This window comes from Motacilla alba, chromosome 8 (assembly GCF_015832195.1).
Source record: "Motacilla alba alba isolate MOTALB_02 chromosome 8, Motacilla_alba_V1.0_pri, whole genome shotgun sequence".
In the NCBI taxonomy this organism is placed as follows: Eukaryota; Metazoa; Chordata; class Aves; order Passeriformes; family Motacillidae; genus Motacilla; species Motacilla alba.
The window spans coordinates 8,429,950-8,444,896 of record NC_052023.1 but is presented as its reverse complement, the minus strand read 5'-3'; the positions used below and the strand labels follow the sequence as shown (position 1 = coordinate 8,444,896).

At 47.0% G+C, this 14,947-nt stretch overlaps 1 protein-coding gene across 1 annotated transcript; it reads right to left on the bottom strand.

The window, feature by feature from the left end:
* Positions 1–5,337: 5,337 nt before the first annotated feature.
* Positions 5,338–14,906, bottom strand: ATPAF1 (ATP synthase mitochondrial F1 complex assembly factor 1). The gene is made up of 9 exons (XM_038144841.1): positions 14,618–14,906; positions 13,521–13,629; positions 12,962–13,012; positions 12,205–12,267; positions 11,512–11,562; positions 9,689–9,736; positions 8,685–8,780; positions 7,989–8,096; positions 5,338–7,093 (listed from the first exon to the last, which is right to left on the bottom strand). Exons 1-9 carry the CDS (start codon positions 14,824–14,826, stop codon positions 6,899–6,901), a joined length of 930 nt encoding a protein of 309 aa, XP_038000769.1. The 5' UTR covers positions 14,827–14,906; the 3' UTR covers positions 5,338–6,898.
* Between the last annotated feature and the right edge of the window lie 41 nt (positions 14,907–14,947).

The following is a 14,947-nucleotide window of genomic DNA, read 5'->3' as shown; positions in this document are numbered from 1 at the left end:
CGATCATTCGCACGGATCCCTGCCCAGCACACCCCAAACAGGGGATCCCTGGTATTTACACACTGGCTGCTGAGCTGGGACACCCCGGAGGAAGGGGAAGAGCCTTCTGCAGGCGTCCATGGCCCGGCTGGGTGAAGAATTGCTCTTTCCTAAGCTAATGCCAACCCAGGTCTCGCCCATCCCGTGCTTTAAAGCACCCCAGGAGCATCCTCAGGAGTGCGGTGCTGGCTTTTTACTCACCTCATCCCCAGGCACGGCGGCTTCCAGTCTCAAATCCCTCCGCTGCACTTTCTGCTCTTATTCAGGAAAAGGAAAAAAAAAATTAAAAGGGTACAAAGTCCAAGCCAGGCTCTCTGTCGGGACTATTGGCAGTTTGGGGATCGCAGCAGCCACAGCGGCAGGGAGAACCGCCTCTCTCCGGCGCTCACGGGGGTTTCGTTAGAGAAGCCGGGGCCGAGGGTTTTTCTCCGGTCAGTGATGTCACATCCTGACCCTGCCGGCAGCTCCAGCTGTCCCTGGAAAACCCGCTTGGAAGCGGGCCTGCCAGCCCCCACCATCCGCCGCCGTGGGCTCGCAGGCTCCCGGGTGGGCGCTCACTCACACCCGCACCCACGCTCCATTCCTGGATGCTGAGATCCTTCTTGGCGGGCAGTCCCGTGCCGCTGGCTGGCTCCGGCTTTCACAGGACAGCAGGGAGCTGGGGAAAGGAGATGAAATCCCGGAGTGTTTTCCCCTCCTCCCCCCATCTTTTCAGTCCCTCTCCCTTCATCCTTCCCCGCTCTGCACACACACACACAAACAGCCGGGGGTTTCCATGCCAGGCCAAGCTGGATGCCATCCAAAACAGAAATGCCGGAGAGGGGAAAAGAAAGAAAAACTTTCTCTGCACAGAGCACTTACTTTCCGTTTCTGTCGGAGGTGGGGTGAGTTCTGAAGCGCGCTGCGGTATTTAAATCCTGCTCAGCAAAGGCAAGCCTGAGCCAGCACGCTCGGCGCCGGCAGGAGCGGCCAGCCAGCGTGGGATGGCTTGGCAGGAGCCGGGATCTGCTTTGGGGTCAGAGTCCCGGCTGGGGCTGGAGCAGCGGTGTGCACCCCACGGGTGGAGCTGGTGGGTGTCGCGGCAGGGGCAGGCAGAGCGTGGCCCTGACACTCACGGTTCCCTTCCTGGCACGGTGACGTGTCGCTCCCAGGGGATGAGATGTGTGAGGCTCTGGCCCTACTGAAACGTCTGCGAATTGTTTGGCACAGAGACAGTTCTAGTGAAGGAAACGTTTCTAGCCTTTCTTACATGTGTGTTAAACTCGGGTCAAGCCAAGCATTTGCAGGTGATGGGGCAAGCTGGGGAGTGGGGCACAGGGCAAGGAGGATGTGGCTGATGGGCACGTTCGCATAAAGCTGGAGGGTTTAGAATAAGGGTTTGATTCCCTGAACCCTGCCAGGCATCCTCTGGTGCTGCAGCTGTGGATTTATCTCCCAACCCCATGCATCCAGCAGGATGCCTCTCTGCAGGATCCATACTCCTTTCCCCAGAACTTGGCTTCTCAGCTGCAGGTGATGCCAGGGTTTGCTCTTGAGGCAAATGTTCAGAGGTAGTCTTTAAAAATAAATTCATCCAGCGGCCTCCCAGAGCAGCCAGCCACGAGGGAGATCAGCCCAACCCTGCAAGGCATTTACTCTGCTTTCCTCCCTCTCTCTGCGAGGTTGGTTTGGTGCAGGTGCAATAGAAACTCTTTGGCACCTGCAGCAGCATCTTATTAGAAGTGAAGAAGACACTGTAGGGCCCGTTTAATTGGGAAGCAGCCACTGGTGGATCAATTTTGACTGGAGCTGAAGGGAATTGGAGCTTGCACACCCCAGAAGCCCCTTGCTTTTCTGCCTGTCCCCATTTGGGACAGGGCTGAAGGGCAGGTCCTGAACCAGGTGACAGGAGAAGGACACAGCAAGGACATGCAGGATTCATCTGTGCTCTTCATCCACTACAGCATGAGATGGCTGAGGTGTCTCACATCTGCAGAAAAGGTAAAACCTTGAGGTGAACTGCCCTGCACAGCTCTTGAGGCAGGAGGGAAGCACAAGCTGTCAAATTCATCTGTGCAGCTGCTTCCCACCACCACCATCACCAGCTAACACAGTACAAGAGCCATAACCTCAGAGCTCAGCTCTGTGTGTGCATCCTCCTGCAGGCTGAGCCTGTTCCATGTCATCCTTGCCCTGCTCATGAGTGAATCTTTCACAGTCATTGCAGGTAGGTCCAAGTAACACCCCTAAAATCAGGATCAAGCTCAAGTAATCCAGCAGACTCTTCCTGGTCGCCAGCAAACCAGCCACATTCCTGACTCCAGCAGGTTCAGGCTAAGTCTTTTCTCATCCTCAGTGCTGGATGCTCATTGCAGCCACCCCAAGTCCCAGCAAGGGCTGAGCAATGCTGCTGTCCTCCATCCTGGGGACCTGGGATGCAGGAAACAACAAAATGTCCACAGACCTTGTGAGCGGGAAGTGGAGGTCTGTGGAGCAGATGTAACTCCCAACAGCAAATGCCAAGCCAGGAGGAAACTTTCAACTGAAATCCCTGCAGAAAATGGGCAGAAATCCAAAAGTGAGGGGGCTTGGCTGAATAGCAAAGATCCCAAAGGCAACTCATGGCCAGGATTTACATCCAGGCAAGATGGAGCCAAAATACTTGGAGGGGAGATGGGGTCCTCCCACCCTCAGCAGTCTGGAGCCAAAAGAGAGGAGCCAGGAGAACAGCAGGAGGGCTGGAGTTATATCAGCTGCAGCCCCACAAGTCCGCAGGGGTGAGCAGCACCTCCTGCTCAGGGAGGAAACCCCTCACGTGAGGTTTTGGAAACCTCAAAAAGCGGAGAGCCCACAGTCCTAGAGCCACCCAGTATCCCAGCTGTGGGGAGGGGAAGCAGGAGTCACTTGGGAGAGAGGAAAAGGTGCGAGGGACAGCTTTGGGGAAGGAGGGATGAGTTATTGTGAAGAGGGCATTTGTCTGCCCTGGAGGAAGGAAGAGGGGAATGCTGCCTCACTCCTGAAGGCAGGTGCATGGCTGGATTTATCGGGGGAAGGAAGCAGGGACGGAAGCGAGCCCAGAGCACTGGGCGGCTCCATCGGAGCTCAGGGGCAGGCACGGGAAGAGGCCCAGGGCAGCGAAGCAGCTTGACAAGGCTCGTCAGGACACGGCTGCACCGGGGGGAGGGGGGAGCCCCTGCCAGCCCCCACCACTGCGCCGGGCTCTCACGCAATGCCCTGCACGGCACCTCCTGGGCGCTGCCACTTCAGCAGCCGGGGAGATGCTTGTTCCCAGACAGGGCTGGAAGGCTGTGGATGCCTGAGCAGACCAGAAGACAAAGCAAAGGGAGCAGTGGGTTTGCTCTGGTTATTCCCAGAGGGGAAGAGGACGTGTCCAGAAAACAGCTATGCAACGTAAAGAACAGTCAGTTCCCCTGCTCTGCTCTGCTCCATCACGTCCTGCGCAAACTCAGAGACAGGGAGTGAGAGCTTCTTCAGCCGTGGGTCAGAGGGCACTGGAGTCTTGCCGTTTTCTAAGGCACAAGGAAAAAAGCCAGGCACAGATGAAAAAGCACTGGAGTCATCATTTTAAGGGAGAGTAAGAACATCGCCCATCAATCTGCACTTCCTTGATTGTTTTCTTCCAGGAGACTGCCACCTCCTCCCTTGGGAGCAAGATGGGCTCTGGGTTTAGGTGGATAAGACAGAGGTTTGGGATGCTAGTAACAAAGAGCCTCTGCCTGCAAAACTTGCTCCACCACTCCCAGTGGGAATTCCTGCCACATCTCGCTCCTGGGCTCTCCTCCAGCTGGAGGCAGACCACAGCCAGCACCGAGGGGACTCCTACAGCACCTTGCTGCAGGATGCTGCAGGGGCTGAAGTTTACATGGGGCCACTGGGAGCCTTGGGTTTCCTCTCCCTGAACGTGCCCATTTGACAGCTACTAAAACTAGACACATCCATCTTGGGAAGGTGCTGGCCCAAAAGAGACTGGCAATCAGGAAAACATGCTGGGAAACTACTGCAGGATGTTTGTCCTCCCCAAGGCAGCTCAGGTGGGATCTGGGACATGGGGCTGGTGGAACCAGGAGCTGAACTCAGCGCAGCCCAGCTTGTTATAGGACAACCACACAGGAGCAGCCTGAGCATCTGTATGGTTCTCAGCACACAACTCACAAAGTTCACAAAGCTGAGCAGACAGGCTCAGGCAAGCTGTGTGAGTGCCCAGAGCTCAGAATAAGGAGACAAACCTTCCCTCTAGTGGCTGGATGGCACATGAATCCCACAGCCGCCTTCTCCCTCTTGTTACCTCTCTCCCCGTGCCAAGCCCAACAGCATTATTTTTCACAGCACAGATCCTAAGGGCATCAAATCTTACAAACTCCATGCGAGTTTTTAGTGGCTTAAAACTGGCGCAGCTGCTGATTTGCACAGAGCCAGACAGCCCCGGGGGTCTGTGCCCACTCTGCAGCTTGTAGTGCCCGTGATCAGCCCGCGCCATGGCTGGGCCAGGCAGCACAGTTCGTGCACAAATGTGTCCCAGGCACTGGAGAAGCCACACAGCCACAAATCATCGCTGGTTTCTGCAGCAAGGGTGGCTTGTAGGGCCAGTTCTTCTGCTGGGTTACTCCCCCTTGCAGCATCATCCAGTGGGGCAGAGGATTAGACTCTGCTGGACTTTTTTATTATGGGTCTTCATGCCAGTTTTAGGCATCACTGGCCATTTCTGCCTTTTTTTAAGCCCCGGAGAAGTTCTTATTTTAGGAAAAAAATCCCACGATGGGTTTTAAAAAACACTACTCAAAATTACAGGTAAATCACTACACCTTATACCTGAGAATTTTATCTTTTGTGCTCAGAAAGAGGCTGAGGTGTAGATTCAGAAACCTTAGATTTCACTCCCAGGGATGTTACATTATAGCTACATTAAAAATTAATGTAGCAACTTCAACTTTTTCAAAGCAGCGAGTGAATTATTAATCAAAACAGCCCTTCTATCAGCTAAGGAAAAATGATAAATGGAGCATGAACACCATAAACCAGAAGCAGAAATGCTTTTTAATAAAGGTGATTGGCTGTTCAGATTATCACAGCCCTATCCACGCCTCCTCTGATTAATTATTCCCCTTCTCTGCAGACTGCTCTGTACACACTCAGTGAACAGAAACCAGAAGATATTATCAGGGAGCAAGGCCATCTCCTTTCAGCAAGGCCCCAAGAGAAGATCTGCCTCTTCTAGAACCATCCTGCAATTTCCTGAATGGACAGGAGCTCACACCTAACACCTAAGAACTGGTGGTAAAACAGACCTCAACACAAAACTGCACTGTGTAGCTTTAATGCTCAGCTGAAGTGTTCATGTCATAAAATCAGAGAATGGGCTGGGTTGAAGGGCCTTTCAAAGCCCATGTAGGGCAAAGAATGAGCTGAGAAAGTACAGAGTGACAGTGGGCATTACAGCAAAAAGATGTCACAAGAAACCATCATTACTCATCACAGCTTCATATCAGGTTGTGGTTAATGAAGAAAATTAGTACCAGGCATGCCTTCCAACAGACAAACTGCAGGTCTTTCCCTCCTTTCTCTGGTAAAGGAGGGGATGAATGCTTGCCAGCTCCAGCAGGCTGACAAGGTGCAATGTGGCCCAGAGATAATCAGTGCTAAGGATGAGTTAGTGCTGGGGGTCTGATGTAGACATGGGAAGTATTTCAGAGTGGCTCCTGGAAGCTCCTGGCTGTCCTGTGAACCCCTGTGCAGTGGTGGCAGTGCTGGTATGCACATCACACTGCTGCAGTGTCCTTGTCCGTGGATGTGCTGCCTCACAAGTTTCTGAGCTTCATAAGAGCAGCTCAAAGCATCCGTTTTGGGATTCTTTTGCTGGGGGCAGGTTTAAAACCCCCCACCTGCTGCAGTCTGTAAAGCCAGGCTCTTACTAACACTGCTGTGTTAAAGCAGCTCTGCATTTTTATACCAAGACATTTTTTTCACTTAACAAACAAGAAGCTAGCTGGTGACTCTCTCTGTCACTATGCCAGTCCATCTTTCCTTTATTATGGATAGTGCCTTTCCTGAAGTGGGATCAAGAGTTATTTTTTGTTCCTTCAAATGCCATTTGTGAGTTGGCTGACTAGATGCCAGCCTGAGAAAAAAATAATCCTGTAAAACAAGCAATGATTCCTCTATACTATTAAAAATATACTAAAAAAATAAAACCATTTTCATACTGCTCAAAAACATCTCAAACACAGAAACATCACAGCAGGATACAATTAATAAATCAATTAAGAAGCAGAAAATTCCCAGAACAAATCTAGCGACTCTGTTTTTTTAATCCTGAGAAAAGCTCAGACCACAATATACATCTGTGCAAGGAACCTCACAAAGAAACAAAGAGGTGTCTGTCTTAGACCATTGCTCCTATTCTTTCTTCTTGATGGACAAGCCTGTATGAATTCCACACAGATTAAAAAGCACTGAACCATGCAATTATAATGGTGGAGGGCATTTAAAATGCATTTACTGTGAAGAAACATTGGTTGTCATCTCTTTCCTGACGTGAGTACAGCCCATTACATAGCTCCCCTTTTGTCACTTTATTTCAGATTTCCACAATCCAGCAGGCAGCAGGAAGTTACAAGACTGGGAAAATGGCTCTTCCTGATGAAGTTACACTGAAGTACTGGGCTCCATTTTTTAGCAATTAGTTACTGTTGTTCAAATGGCCCAAGTCTCATCTTGCATCAGTGCCTGACAGACTTGACTGTCACTCTCCCAGGATGTCTGCAGACTCCTTCTGTGGCCAAATCCAAGCTGTGAAACAGAAGATACTGGTCGACCCCTCCTACCCGTGCTTCTGCTGGCTCCTTTCACCACAGGCCAGGCTCTATGACTTGTCAGAAGCCTGCCCGGGTGTCAGTTCTCTTCCAAGCCCACTTTGTTCAAGCTCTGCTATAACTGCCATGTATTTGAATTCACTGGATCTGTGGTTGAAGGTCTCCACCAATCCGTAGGTCTGGGAGCGATCCGTGGTGTAGAACAGCTGCACCTGGTTGGCCAAGCACTGGGCATCATGGACCACCTGGCAGTGAGAACAGAGCTGTCACCATCAGGGTGGGGCTGTGCCAGTGTCCCACTGGAACAGAAATGCCACACTCCTACTCACCACGTGGCTCAACGCTGAGTCACCTTAGCTCATCAAATCTCTTACCTCCCTGTGGCTCCTGACCTACTTAAACACTCCAGCACTGTGTGTTTTAGCAACTCTCCTGCTGTGCATCTGCCTCAGAGGTCAAGTGTGGCTTTTGTGATCCCTGCCCACTCCAAGATGCACCAAGTCCTCTTTTTTCCCTTCTTACAGCTGACCTACTTGCAAAGATTGATTGTTTGCTCTGAGATCCAACAGGGGAACAGAAAAGCATTACCAATTACTCCACCCATTGTTTCAGAAGGGGTGTCAGGAGGTCAGTTAGAGGAGGGCTATTTTAATCATTCTATTCCACCACTACTGTGTCCAGGGGCACCAGTCCAGGCACTGGGACAGTTATGCCAATAATGGTGTGGCCACACAGAGGGAAAGAGCACAGGTGTGCACACACTGAACACACAACTCTGGAGTCTCCTGCTTTGACAAGCAGGATTAAGCTTCAAACACTGTTTTAAGTTGTTTGCAGGTAGCAACAGCTTTCATTTAAATTTACTTCTGTTAGGAAGAGAAACAGAAGCTTTGTTCTTTTACAACAATGGACTATAATACCCAAATTAAAAACAAAGAATGCATGAACTGAAATCACCAAAGACTGATGATTCCCTTCTGGCTTTCCCTAGCCTTAAGTACATTAGGTTAAAGAAAGACAGTGGGACCATTCTTTGGCAAAGGGTCTTTGAAAGGCTTCACTGTAATTTAATTTTAATTCAAAACTGTAGGAGGAGTTGCAGCATAAAATGAAGGAAGCCAATGAGCAGACTTCTCTTACCAAGAATTTGGAGTCCATTTCTGCTGTCATTAGTACTATCCCTTTCTCCTTCTGCAGATCAGGATAATGGTACAAGACCAACTGGCTCGGAGCAGTTTCACCCTGGGTCTGAAGGAGAGAAAGAAACCTGTCAGTATCCCATAAAAACCTTAATTCCACTGCAGATTTGGGTGCTTGATTACAAAACTTTGAGCATTAACTGCCACAGAGGCAGTTGCTTGCCAGGGCTTAAGATTCAGTTCTAATTAGAAGTTCATTATTCTTGGTATTTACAGAAAACAAGGGATTTGCAGAGTTAGGTTGTTTTTTAACTTGACTGAAGACCATTTTGCATTTAAAAGAACCCACAATTTTTAGGAAGATATTTAATCTTACAGCATCTACTGCTATTTTAAGTAGCTTGCACAAACAGTTCTAAAACGTTTGGCTCTTGCTCATGTTTTGAGTCTAGTGAATTTCTACCTCACTATCCTCTACACTACAGACACTTAATACCCATAACTTTACTAATTTACCTGTAACTAATGTACAATTAAACCATAACTAATAACAGCTATTGTCATGAGAATTCTTTTCAAGTTAAGCTAGACAACCTGTTGGCTAAACTACTTAGTAAATACCACATATTGCAATATGCTGATACTATCTATTTCTGGATCCTAAGTCAGTTTTGAACGTTTTATCTCAAACACTCACCTGAACATTTATCAGGGAAGTGAAGTGTAATTCTGTTCCAGACCACTGCCCCACAAAGAACTCATAGCCTTCTTTTCTTGGCAAAGCATACAGAAACTGTAGAGAAATTATTAAAAAAACAAACCAATTTTCTCTTACATAGAACAAAATGATGCCTGTGTCACACTGGCCTCCAGCATTAATGCTTTAGTGAGAGAACCACAACAGAAAAAGAGTTTCCTTGTGACAGGACAACACAAGTGACAGGACAGCAAGAATCAGACTTCAAAGCACACAATAAAGCAGAATTACCCCTATCAGTATTAATTCACTAGCAAATATCTTGACAAATACTTTTGTCAGTATTTTGAGACATAAAAAGGAAAGGAGGGTGGAGAACATTCAGACTCTGACCTTTTTGTCCTCACCTAGGACAAAAACAGCAGAAATGGTCAAATATAAGGTAAGGAGCAGAGCATTTAATCCTGTCATTTTATCAGCTGCTCCAGAACAGGCAGCAACCATCTCCTCTCGAGACATTTACAGCCTATCCAGCTCCACAGGCTACAGACCTGCTCGTTTTACCCCACCAAGGGAAAGACAACATGGGAGCAGAAAACCTTGCAGGATACCTGGCTGAATCCCAGTGCAGTGTCCAGAAGTGCACTTCAGGCTATAAATAACTTCCCTATCTCCAAGTAGTTTGGGAAGCCAGATACATTTGATCTTGCTCTTGGCAAGTGAAGTAGGTAGGACTAATCCATCAACCCAGTAAAGTCTCCATTCCCTGGGAGATTCTGTGCTGCTGCTCTCTCAACCCTCCATCTCTTCTATCTGGAAGATCAAACTGTTTCATACATATGAATAGGCACTGCTTTATCTGAGCACCAGGACAAGTGTTTGAACACCTGGATTTTACTAATCAGGCTGATACAATGGGTATGAACACAGGAGGGTCAAAAGTTAATGGATCAGGCTTTGAAGAGAAGCATTACAGCTCTACAACCACACACTGCTGTACGTACCGATGGACACCTCTGGGCTCTCTTCCACATCAAATCAAACTTGTCTGCCTTTGGGGAAAGAGGAAAGAGAAGTTCAATTTTTATAACACAAACGTGGATGCAGAGCTGTTCACAATCACCTCATTAACCTTTAGAGGGTACAGTTTCCATCTGGAGAAGGTCCCGCTGCAGGGACAGAGAGCAGTGAGCCTGAAAGCTGCCTTTAGTTCTTATTTACCTAAAAGTCATCAACATCCCGTTTTAACAAGGCTGTCTCTAAGATGCAGCAGCAGAATCCTTGGATCCAGAGCTTCATGCCTTGGATGTGGGGGCCCCAGTCCTGAGGCTTACATCCTCTTTCAGTAATTGCTCCACTGCATCATGTAGTGTCAACAGCTGAGCAAGACAACACATCCCTGGCTCCAAATTGTGGGTTTACATCATTGTCATCTGTTCTTCAGTATAAAAATGCAGCCCAACTATACACTCAACACACTTATTGCTTAGGTTTTAATTAAAACCACAACCCTATTTCAGCCCTGATGAAACCTGGCAATTTCATCCACGTTTCTCTGTGTTTTCCCTTTTTTTTTTTTTTTTTTTTTTTTGCTTCCCAGCACTGTATTAATATCTACTCTAAGGTGTTCAGGAAGGAAAACATATGCCATTCATCAAGAAGAAATTCCTTCATGTGTACTTTTGAGCATGGGAGAATTATGCAAGGCCTTTCTTTCAGCCAACAAAAAGCTTCTGGCAAAAGACAAAGGGGTTTTTTTCTCCTCGATGATACCATGAACTGCTTCCTAATGTGCCTGGGATCTGGTTTGCATTGAAGTCTTAAAAAGCTTCCAAAACTCCTCCTAAAACAGTGCACCAAAGCACAATGCCAGCCCCACTAATCAAAGACCTACATTTTAACTACAGTCCCTGGCTTTCACCCTCTGCTACAGTAAAAGTGCAAATCGCACTATTTTCACAACATCCACATGTTGGGAAAACTGAAACAGGAGGCCGCTTGACTTCCAATCCCACACTTCCACTTTCAGCACATCACACATCTAGAACACTGCCTCCCACTGAGTTCAGCGGAACAGAAAGGGCCAAATACAATTACAAATCAGACCCCAGATCTAAATGAGGTTTCAAGAACTCAAGGAACACACAGTTGTGAAAAGACAGATTTAAGAGATCGCAATCATGAATGACCCTGAAGAAAAGAATAAAGAGAAATCCCCGAAGTGGAAAAAGTCTCCTTCAGCCTAATGCAAACTAAGAACAATTAACATCTGGAAAAGTTATCAGGAGTAAGAAGTATGATCTTATCTCAGGAAACACCCTGCAATCTCAAGAAAGACAGTGCTGCCAATAACTGTGAATGTAAGAAATAAGTCCTAAGTGATTAGCCACATGCAAGTTACCAGTCAAGTGCTCTTGTACTGCCACATTAACCTTGAAGCAGCTGCCTGTGCTGCGGGGAAGAGGGCAAAGAAACAAGCAGCTCTGAGAAAAATAACTCTAAAAATACAAATGCTACTTAATAAACACTAGGGCCTTGCAGAGAGTGTTGGAGGCTTGTATTAAAATAAGCCTGGAAATTCCAGCCAGGTGTGCAGAAAAAGGTCCTTGATTTATTGAGACTCCTCTGAGTGAAGAAAAGAAGGGGTATGCATTTCTGAAAAAAAAAGCCTTTGTCTGGGGCAATAAAATCACTCAGCCCAGAAAGTGAGCTGGTTCTTGAAACCTCACTTTCCTTTAATGACTGCTTTTAAAAGCATCAGAATCTCAGTTGGAAAGGAAAGCTTTACATGCTGGCTTTTCAAGTGCTATACAGAGGAACTACTTACAGGAATAACAGCATAAACTGTGTCTTTTGCAGAAAAATACTGATTCCAAATCTATAGGAAACAAAGAAGATAAGATACAAGTTAAGTCCATAATTTAGCAGTAATGTTAAATGCTTTAAAATGTCAACTAACCTTTGTAAGCACTTTGAGAAGTCATTTTTCAATCAAGCCTGACTGACTTTCCTGCTAATGCAACATACTTCTGCAAAGGTTCCAGATGTACCAAAGGACAGATTCCAACCAGGTAACAGAAATCCACAGTGGGCTCAGAGGTGGCTCAGTATTTATTAACCACCAGAAGTGCTTCTCACACCTTTCCCAACAATCACACCAATGACTTTTGGTTGTGTTTTTTTGGTGGTGGTGGTGGTTTTTTTTAATAAAGAACATACAAAACATTTTCAACAGAAGACAAGTCTTTGCATGATGCTCCTCTGTGTTAACAGTCTTCTTCTTGTCAACAGCAGGATGGCAATACCCAGTGCACCTGCACCTCCTAGCACGTCCTAGGAGGACTTACCTAGTGGAGAAAACTTTATCTTCTCCCATGGATACCCATATGAATGTGCTTTTTGTAAATATACATCCACAGCTGAGTTTTATTTTTCAGTCTAAGTAAAATTTCTATCCTTACACATAGATTACTATTAAGCACAGATGTCAAGCAAAGTTTATTCCATTTAAATCCATCACCTGTGTTATCTCCTCTGCTGATTTGTCTTTCACCATCTCAACATTAAGAATTGAATCAAGTGTCTGCAAGAGAAAGCATAAAGAATCTGGCATGATGGCAGTTCTCTGACCTTGTAAGAATCCAGAATGAATGGATGCAATTACAGAGGACAAAATCAACCTAGAGGAACTTGATTCAATTTATAGTGTTACTTAGTCCCTCTAATTGCCAAATAAAAGAGCAGCAACACACTGAGAAGTGGATTCACACAGAATAGATTCCTTCAGGACACAACACACGCTTTGCTCCAGTTGTGCAGATCTCTACTGAAGCTGCAAGAGGAGCTGCAGCCTTCTGCCTTCAGCCATCTCAAAGACAAGCTCTTTGGTAGATTTACACTGAAGATTCAGCAAAATAAAATAATGTGAAAGAGAATTCTCTTTTCCCTGGGCTGGGAGATCACTGAAAATGTATTTCCATGCTGTAAAAGGAGCTTAACCCTTTCCATTTCATGTTCAGAACAGATTCCCCAATTGGAAGGAATTTCCAGGGTGTCGCAGAGAAAGGAAAGGGGAATAAAAACCCAGAGTGCCAGGAGTTGTAAGGCTGAATGTGATTCCAACAGTAAACCAAGATCTTACACTCAAATGCAGCACAAGGAACACCAGGTTTGTATCAAAGTGTTCTTGACTGAAACTGGCTGTGGCAATACAAGGTAATCCACACCCTTGCACTGCCACCATGTCCCCTCCGAACACTTGGGCTCGTTTCTCTTACCTTATCCTTTGTGAATCCCCCCTTTGATGTCTTGCTGCCCAAGCCTTCTGCCTGCAGGAAAACATTCTTCTTTAGTTTTACAGCTAATACCATTGATTTGCCTTCCCTGCCACACGTAAACTGCCCTCTGACAAAAGCTTCTGAGTGGGAGCTCCAGATACTTGAAGATCATTGCAGCGTATTTTTAATAAAATAAGTGATTGATTAGGTGAAGTAAATAAGATTAGTAACTTAATGTGAATTATGAATTTCAAGGCCACAACGGATTAGTCAAAAGGAAACTATGATGCATTTTGGATCCAATATTATTGAACAGTTTTCTTGCTTTCACTAAAAAAATGACAAATGCAGGATTGTGTCACTCTTCTGGATAAACTGATCTGGAACTAATTAAACTTAAACAAGGTTTCAAGCAGGGAATTCACAGTCTAAAAAATAATATAGAGGAGTCCAGAGCTCCTACTGACAGGGATTCTTCCAGTTTGTAGCATTATGTGGATCCCATTAAAATAACATTATAGCTTCAATGTATGTGATTTACAAAGAAAATTGTCCTTGCCTTCTCCTCCATGCATCTGATAAACTCTCCTTGTTTGGAATGTCCCACAGGCTGCTTTTTCACTTCACTTCTTTTTTCCATACGGGATTCAAAGACATCTGGATTGGACCTGAATTGGAATGGGGACTGTTAACAGTACAACAGAGCAATAGAACAGCTTGAGTTGGAAGGGACCCACAAGGATCATCCAAGTCCAACTCCCTGCTCCTCGTCCAACTGGACATAAATTCATATAACTAAAACATTCCAGTTTGCTTTTAAATAATCTTAAGGTTTTAATTATGATGATAAACAGGAAAAATCAATGCACAGTTAAGAAACTGTGAAAGCTGTTGCACAATATTCCCTATAACTCAGTGGTTTTGGCACTGGATTCCAACAAGACCAGGTTGGATGGGGCTCTGAGCAACCTGTCCTAGTGGAAGTTGTCCCTGCCCATGGCAGGAGGGCTGGAAGTGGTTGATCTCTAAGGTTTTTTCCAACCCAAGCCATTTCATGGTTCTGTAAGTGAGTCTGTGAAGTCTTTTGCTTCATCGATTTATATTGCCAAGTAAGGTAATCCATCTTTATCAGAATAATTCAAAACCATGACTCTTCTATGGGCTGTTCTCATTGTGGCCTTGCCAGCACACGGATTTACACCCGAAATAAGACTCAACTTCTGCCTACTCATTTTCTGTTCAGATCCTCCTTTATAATAAGACGGAAGACTATAAGCTGGAATACTCGTTGCCTGCTCCAATGGTTTCCAAAACTGGAGTACTCTTTGCCTGTCCCAAAGGTGATTGCTGGGTGATTAATAGCCTTTGGCCCTTTAAAATGTTTACTATGATACTGATTCATGTTCTTAACTTAAAATTTTCATTTAATGTTCACAAAACTATCTCTTATCAAGCGGAGCACGTTGGGAGACGATCCTCACTGACCTGCTGTCAACTACATGTGAATTTCAAGGCAATTGGCCTAAACGAATCCAGTTTCTCAAGAGAGCGAAAAGCTAAAATAGAAGGACGTCTCTCCTTCAAGAAAGCGCTCCCCAGGCCCGCCCGTTTGGCAAAACACAGCCCGCTCCCGCCGCCGCCTCCCTCAGGGCCCACCTCCGCAGCTCCTGGATCTTGTGCCGGTACTTCCCGTAGAAGGGGTTCTCCTCCAGCGCCGCCTCTCCCGATCCCGCTGCCGTTCCCGATCCCGCTGCCGGCCCCAGCAGCCCCCGTGCCGGCGGTGCCAGCAACCCGAGCGGCCGGAGCGCGGCACGGCTCCGCAGGGCCACCCCCAGGCCCCAGCCCTGGCACAGCGGGCCCGCCATGGCTCCGCTGCCCTTAGCCCGCCCCGCGCTCCGCCCTCCGCTCCGCTCCCCTCAGCCCGCTCCGCCCTCCGTTCGGCTCCCCTCAGCCCGCTCCGCCCTCCGTTCGGCTCCCCTCAGCCCG

Coding starts and splice junctions, on each gene's coding strand:
- ATPAF1 (XM_038144841.1), bottom strand. CDS start 14,826: ATGGCGGGCCCGCTGTGCCAGGGCTGGGGCCTGGGGGTGGCCCTGCGG. Junction 13,013..13,520: donor TCAGATGCATGGAGGAGAAG/GCAAGGACAATT, acceptor GTTTTCCTGCAG/GCAGAAGGCTTGGGCAGCAA. Junction 11,563..12,204: donor CAGCAGAGGAGATAACACAG/GTGATGGATTTA, acceptor TGTTTCCTATAG/ATTTGGAATCAGTATTTTTC.